We start from the raw sequence: 7321 nt of genomic DNA, 5'->3' as shown, positions 1-7321 counted from the left end.
ATCACGGGGTCGCTTCATCTCCTCTGTTTCCTCAAACTCCCAATCCTCCCAATCCCCACCATGCTCCTCCACCCCTTGCAGCCAAGGATAAGCCATCTTAAGCGTGCATACATGCATAAGCGATCGGACGTCCCCTCAACGTACAGGGACATGCGCCCCTACACGTGTGATAGTAACTTGCCCACTCTCCCCACTTGTTCACCGTGTCACCACACCAACCCACTCTAGAAAGCAAAGTTTCTCATTAAATAGTCCGTTGACATATTTTTGGCTATGAGACATTTTAGCAAAAAAGGGGACATAGTATAAAAGATGCAATCTACACAATTCAAACAAAGTCTAGTTAGAGTTTAAAAAAATTAATTAATTTATATAGAGTTTGACCTTGACCTTGGGACCAGAAGAGATGATCACTAAAGTTAATGGAACTCCAAAATGGCAAAATAGACAAAATATCCGGGTGAGGTACCATAAGGATAAACTTCATCTTTTTCCATATTTTTTAAATAGATTCAATACGTATTTTATTCTACTGTGCTTAAATTCCACGTAACTTCAACCACTATGTGTCAAAATTCATAAATGTTAAAACTGTACTATATATAAAGTAAGAAAACAAGTACAAGAATACTTCTGACATAAATAACTATGTAACTTCAAGTACAACATGGAATTCAATGATGTCGATTGGAAAAAGTGGCGTTTAAAAAACAAACTCGAATTTATCTTGAAGCAAACTTAGTATTTTGAAAAGGTTTTTTTCCCAGCCCATATAAACACGCTTAAGTTCTATTCTAGTGTATTTTCATGAAGTTATGGTAGTTGTTGTTGGGTGAGTATTCTAGTGTATTTTCATGAAGTTATGGTAGTTGTTGTTGAGTATTCCTCATTTAATAGGGGCTTGTAATGAGTGAAAAAAATTTAATTAATTGGTTGGTGGCTTGAGCGAAAACATTAATGAAGTAAAACATGCCTTATTAGTATTTTGATTAAACTTTTGAATTGAATTGTATATGTACCGATTAAGCCTAGACAATAGACTAAGAAGGGCGTAGACTTTTGTAGCTAGATTCTCTTGTAAATATATCTTTCCACCCCCCAAAAAAAGAGAGTTAATGACAAGTTAATGGGACACATCAATATTCGGCTATTAAACAGTTCGAAAAGCAGGAAATGGTGACTAAACAGTCTCTTGGCTTGATGACAAAATCCCCATTGCTAAACAGTCTCTTGGCTTGATGACAAAATCCCCATTGCTTTCACCGCGTGAGCAAGGGGGCAAGAGTTTTTGAAGATTCCGAGTTTCCTACAGGCAATGGCAAAGAAAGCATCCGAGCTTCTGCAGATTCTCTGCCTACTCGTTCTCCCGATCAAGCTGTGGATCTTAGGGTTCGGAAGGAAATTAATGGCGAAAATAGGGACATCAATCTGAATCGGAACATAATTGGGGGTACTCATCATCATCTGATCTGTCTATCTGCTGGTGGAAATCAGGTACTACTGCTAAATCGAAGCTGTAGGAGCTGTAGGAGGGCGGCAGGTAGCTCATGTCGATTGTGCAGGCGTGGTCCTCGGTCTTATCGCCTTCAATGACGGGAGAAGTTTGGAAATGGCAGAACATCGCTGCTCCGGAGAGGCAAATCAAGAGGGATACTACGCCGCTGAGAGAGATGACACCGGAGAAGCTGCTGCCGCTATTAAGGATCGTGCTACTCTGCTGCAGCGAGACAGCCATGGCGTCCCTGGCTGTCTGCAGAACGATTAAGGTGAAAGGAAGCTGCGATAGCGCCTCTACAATCACGCAGGCGGTCGCTGAAGCAAACTTGAGGGCCTGGAAGGCGAAGAAGCACTCTGCAACGCTCACAATGCACGACACCGCCAGCGTCATTATGGCCACGATGCCGGAATTGTGGCGAGATAGTGGCATGATCTCCGCTTCTGTACTCCGACTCCCCCAGCAGTTCCAAAGAGTCATTGAAGCAGGAGCAAATACCTGCGCACATATCAAAAATTGCATGACTGTCGGAGTAAAGCTGCCGGGAAATCACCGAAAATCGACATTGCCCGGCAACTGGCCTTTCGAGCTTTTCTGCAAATATCGAGAATTTACGCATCAAGGCAGCCTGTCAGATATAATTACTTTACCAAAGACAGAAGGTTGTGGTAAAGAACAAGGCTCCAGGTCTGCAAGTCCATCGCCATAACCAACTGCTTCATGCATACCATCTGCAAAACAGATGATGTGGAGCTGGCAAGATTTCATTGCGGAAATTATGCAGGGAAACAGAAGTGCATAGCAGAAGCAAAACTGATACGACGTCCTGAAGCATGAATCAATTCGAGGGATTGCAAGGCGTCAAGGTATGGCAATAATTAGCGACAGGGCAATCACCTCTATAGCTCTGGAAAGCACAAAAGCCATGGCACAGAAATTGCTCCTGAGGACGAAATGCGACTCGTTGAGGACGTAAGCAACTGCACCTCCGACGAGAATCAGCAGCGATGCAACGCCTTCTCTAGAAATTTTCCATCCTTCCTTACCTCTGCACAGGGTTTCCCCTGTTGCCACCAGCATCGTCGTGCAGCAGTGCAGCACAAAAATCGTCTGCAGAAAACGGACAACGCAACCGACGTTGAGCACATGGAAGAAAACGTTCCTGCAGAGATCGGTCCTAGTGTCGAAAGAGGAAAACTTTGCTCGCCTATAATGAACTTACCTCTGCATTTGCGTTCTTTTGAAGCTCGATGCTAAAGAAGACGGAGAGGCTCAGCAGAACAGCTATAGCGGGAAGGAGCTTCTTGACATTCTTGAAACGAAGGGAATTAGGGACAGTGCTGTAATTAGTGCCGCAAGTGCTTCTGTGCCGACCGAGCATGAAAGCGAACAGAGAGCCAGAGATGCACTGCAAAGCAACGAAGATGGCGGCAGGGAAAGGGAAGACAGCAAGCGAGAGGTTCCGGAAGACAGAAAGCACTGCAGAGCTCACCGCGAGTTCTATTATGGCCAAGGTCGTTCTTGTAATACCTCTGATCCTGTGATGCACGCCAGCCATGGCGCCAGGAATTATCGCTGCCGGCTTCATTATGATCACGAACGATGCATGGATCCCTGCTGCAAATTAAACTCTTCTCTTTATCTAAATCCGTGACATACTCTGTTTTCTGCGATGGTGATCTTTCATCTAGCTATGGCTCTTCTTGCAGGTCAATTCCTGCTGTGCAGCTTCTGCATCTCTCGTCTGTTGAATCGTACAGCACGGTGCTTTCCTAGCTATCTGCATGTAAAATATATTGGCCGCAGGGCCCTAATGATTTTCCTCCATTAATTTGACTGTATGCCAAGAGCAGCTTGTGATCATCTGTTGTGAGAGGAGGAGGATCGACCGCCGGAGCTGAATAGGTTTGTTGTAGGAAGATGGAATGTAAAAGACGTGAGACTCAATCGTTTAAAAAAGTTTTTTTTTTTCGTTAATCAAAATAGACAGTTGGTCTACACGTCAATTTATTGAATGACTAAACATTTCAAACCTTCACTGTTGGCCTTGGCCGGCGGTTTTCCTTTCTACACATCAATTTATTGAATGACTAAACATTTCATTTCCTTTGTTGGTGAATATTCGTTTGAACATTAGAATTTGTAATGTTAAAAACCTTACAATTTTGTTGGTGCATATTCGTTTGAACATTAGAATTTGAAAGGTTAAAAACCTTAACAAAAAAATAAAAAATATAACAATATTTATATTTTAAAGAAATATTTATACTTTTGCAAATGAAGCAAATGAAATTTTATCGATAGAAGCAACAAAATAAACATAAGTATATATTCAAACATGGACAAAAAACAAGATATTTACATTGGCAAAAACCAAGCATAAGGTAATTACATGTGGAGTTGAAAATCATGGACATGGAGCACTACACAAAACATGCTTCCTCTTCAGTGAGCCCAACAAACCTACATATTTCAGGAGAGAGGGGAACAAATTCGTCTCCATCTACTATGGCTTTCTTGAATTTGTGTGCCCTTTCCCAGACTGATAAATAAGATGTGTTGTAATCATGAGGAGATTCCGGCTCTTTATCATCGTTCGATCACTATAGGAGCGGCTGGGTAGTACTTTCTAGTACGAACCATTTTTACCAGTGTACTTTACAATGATGCGCCCAGCTTATTTGTAATGTAATTATCCATGTATACATATGCTCTTTCAAAAAGGTTGACTGGTGACAAACAGACCTTATTCATTAAGTTTGCCTAGCCATATAAAGCATATAGTTGTCTTCCTCTTGTTATTTCTTCAACAGATATGTTATGTGAGAAGAACTTAAAGTGAGCCTTTTGCAAGTCTTTCATACAATAACCCACCATCCCTTCAAAGGTGTGCATTTTTATTTGTCTAACTCCTCTACACATAACTAATCCTTGCTCGGGCTTAAACATATCCCATCCCAAATATCTTTTTATTGTTTTCCCTATGCTTGTGAGGGAGGGTGCCATTATACTGATAACCATCTGAAAATTCAAGTGGTTGAAGGTTCCACCTTTTTCAAGTGCAAAAAGTCATTTCAAACACTCCATTCTAACAAATTCCTCTAAAGGTTCCCAACATGATAATTTAATATCTACATTCCCTATGACAGCTGTGAGTGATACTCCAAAAAGTCTAGTTTTCTTCTTTGGTGGGAAAGATGGAATTTTATGTGCGGAGGGTTCCGATTCTGCATTTTTTTCACTTGGTCGTTTTCCTTTGTCATCATTTTTCACTCATCCTTGAAAGAAAAAAACACAAAACAAAAACTTTGTCACTTCATCTAATAAAATAAAGTTGGTGCATATTAGAAACAGATGACTATTTGGTTTTTATGCTCTTAAAAATAAAGTTGTTGCATAAAGAAAATTAATGAAATAAAGTGGGCGGATATTAGACCATTGGTTTTTTTTAAATTCTTAAATATGAAAAGAAATAATTTTTTATTTCTAAGAATAAAAAATAAAAACATACGACTATATTGGTTTTTTTTCTATCGTAAATAAAGTCCGTGCATAAATAAAACATATTTGGTAAAACATGCGGATAGAATTATCAGCATGGATATGCATACAATACACCATATAAGAAAATCAGCTGCATATAATGCAGCATAAGACCATGGCTGATAAAACAAAATTCTCGCTGCAAGTGAAATGCATAATAAAGCATATAATTGAAGTAAATGCACCCTAGAAAATTTTTTGGGGTGAATATTCGAAGTAAATTACTTCAGTCATCATCATAAGATAAAATGAAGTGCACATAATATGCATAAGATCGGTCCAGGTCTGAGTATTCCGATCGAGGCGGTTAGTCTCGCAGTGATTCCTCCAAGCGACCCTGGCTGTTTCCACAATCTTTAACCTGGCGAGAGCCATCTTGCTTCTCTCATTGTAGCCAGTTACATCAAAGTATTCATCCATTGCCTCAATCCACTTTTCCACTACTTCACGTAACTGCTCCCCTTTACCCTTGAAGGAACCAAGTTGGGACCTGTGTAGGGCTTTTCGAACATCCGGATCTAACTCTTCGTCATCGGGCGGTTAAAGGATCCGGTCGCCTTGCACGGGCGGTTAAAGGATCCGGTTGCCTTGCACGGGCTGCACGCCTCATTACTCTGACAAAACAAGATTTTGTCAACTTAACTTTGACAATAGATTTATGATTATTTAATTTTTATGCTTTATTCTTTAAACAGATAATTATTTCATCATACATCATGAAACAAGATTTACTCTAATAATTTTATTAACCATATTCACAATCATGAAAACAATTTGGATTTTTTTTTTTTGCAAAACATCGTTTATTATCAAAAGTTTTCGATATATACATAGAGCATCACGGCTCCCAAAATCACTACCTCAATTGTATATGCATAAAGAAGCGAAACTATGAAGGAGACATGCCATGGTACACACGATTCATTACAGAAAGAGGTGCTGTAATTCTACTTCTAGGGATAAAGCGGCTAAGAAGCCTAAAAACTCGGCATGAAATTTTGAAGTTCCTGGGTGAATGATCAAAGAGTTGTACATGCTGAACAAAGCCCTAGCCTTATTAGAATCATGGCTAAGGAAATATTTTGCCTGAGCCTCTGACGCTGGCTGGTACTGACATTAATACATCGTCCTCCCCACAGAACCACATATACCGACGTCGCTCAAGAGGATCAGGAAAGTAAAGACTCTCAAAATGACGTGCGAGTCTCACTCTACTTACTCAGGTCGTAGCAGAGTTGATGAGATGCTCGAATGCAAAGGTTATCATATTCTGACTCTGGGAGAGTTCAGGAATGCCAGATAGATTCGGGGTATCCATCTATAAATTTCCAATTCAATTTATGAGTTTTAAATTTTTGAAGTTCATTCAACATAAATTTAACAAGCGAAAACATTATTTCCCAGATTTACTTTAAAATTTTAAGCAATTTCTGATGCTGTTACGTAAATTCACAACAGCGCTCTGATACCAACTATGGGATCCCACTGCCCCCTTTGCACACCGCATTCCCAGTAGTAGCTGGCAGTGAAAGCAGCTCCCTCATGCGCGGGCTAGGGTTTCCCACTCGGGGCCTCGCCCTTGAATGTCTGGGCACGAGACTAAGCTGGTGGTCATTCCGAAAACCGAAACCAAGAAAATTTTCCATGCTCGAAAAACGGGGCGATTCCACCATTTTGAATTTCTTAAGGAATTTTTCTAACGAGGTCAAGATACTGAACTAACCTTCATTTGATTAAACCAGATAGAAGGAAAACTATTATAGACTTATCTTGAAGAAATCAACGCTTTTTTCCTAATTGAATCAGGCACAGCTGTTGATCTATTCATTTGAGAAGACTTCAGGTTATTATTTAACTATTCGAGTTCTAAGCGTATTCTTATTTATCAATTTTATTATTAAAACTCTACTGATTCCAACCTAACCCCATCCGGCACATGGGTTAGCCACCGCCCAACCACTGGAATTGGTAGAACCAGACAAGTACTCACCCACCCATAATTGAATGCCTTAACTTTTGCTTTAGAATACAGATACGCACACACTCCTCTTTAAACTTTTACTTATAAAACAATCCATTGACAAACAATTATTGGTTACAGATATCATAACTCAAAATTTCCATTCAATCCTTGTTTCTCACAAAACAGACTCTCTGTTGAGACCAGCAGGTCAGCAACGAGATCCAGTAACAGATTACAATAATTTTCTCATCATCATACATATATATATCTTCCACGACATACGCAAGGGTGTCCTAAGCACCACGAGCCCATGCATCGCC

General features: G+C 40.1%; 1 protein-coding gene across 1 annotated transcript; it reads right to left on the bottom strand.

Moving 5' to 3' along the window:
- Positions 1-1201: 1201 nt before the first annotated feature.
- LOC147604007 (GDP-fucose transporter 1-like) lies at positions 1202-3348 on the bottom strand. Its single transcript, XM_086795477.1, has 4 exons — positions 2718-3348; positions 2393-2605; positions 2146-2226; positions 1202-1993 (listed from the first exon to the last, which is right to left on the bottom strand). Exons 1-4 carry the CDS (start codon positions 3081-3083, stop codon positions 1424-1426), a joined length of 1230 nt encoding a protein of 409 aa, XP_086651603.1. The 5' UTR covers positions 3084-3348; the 3' UTR covers positions 1202-1423.
- Positions 3349-7321: the final 3973 nt, after the last annotated feature.

The sequence above is a fragment of the Cibotium barometz genome, chromosome 62 (assembly GCF_041138505.1).
Source record: "Cibotium barometz isolate CiBa-2024 chromosome 62, ASM4113850v1, whole genome shotgun sequence".
NCBI lineage: Eukaryota > Viridiplantae > Streptophyta > Polypodiopsida > Cyatheales > Cibotiaceae > Cibotium > Cibotium barometz.
The sequence above is the reverse complement of the archived record's forward strand: the minus strand, read 5'-3'. Positions and strand labels throughout refer to the sequence as shown.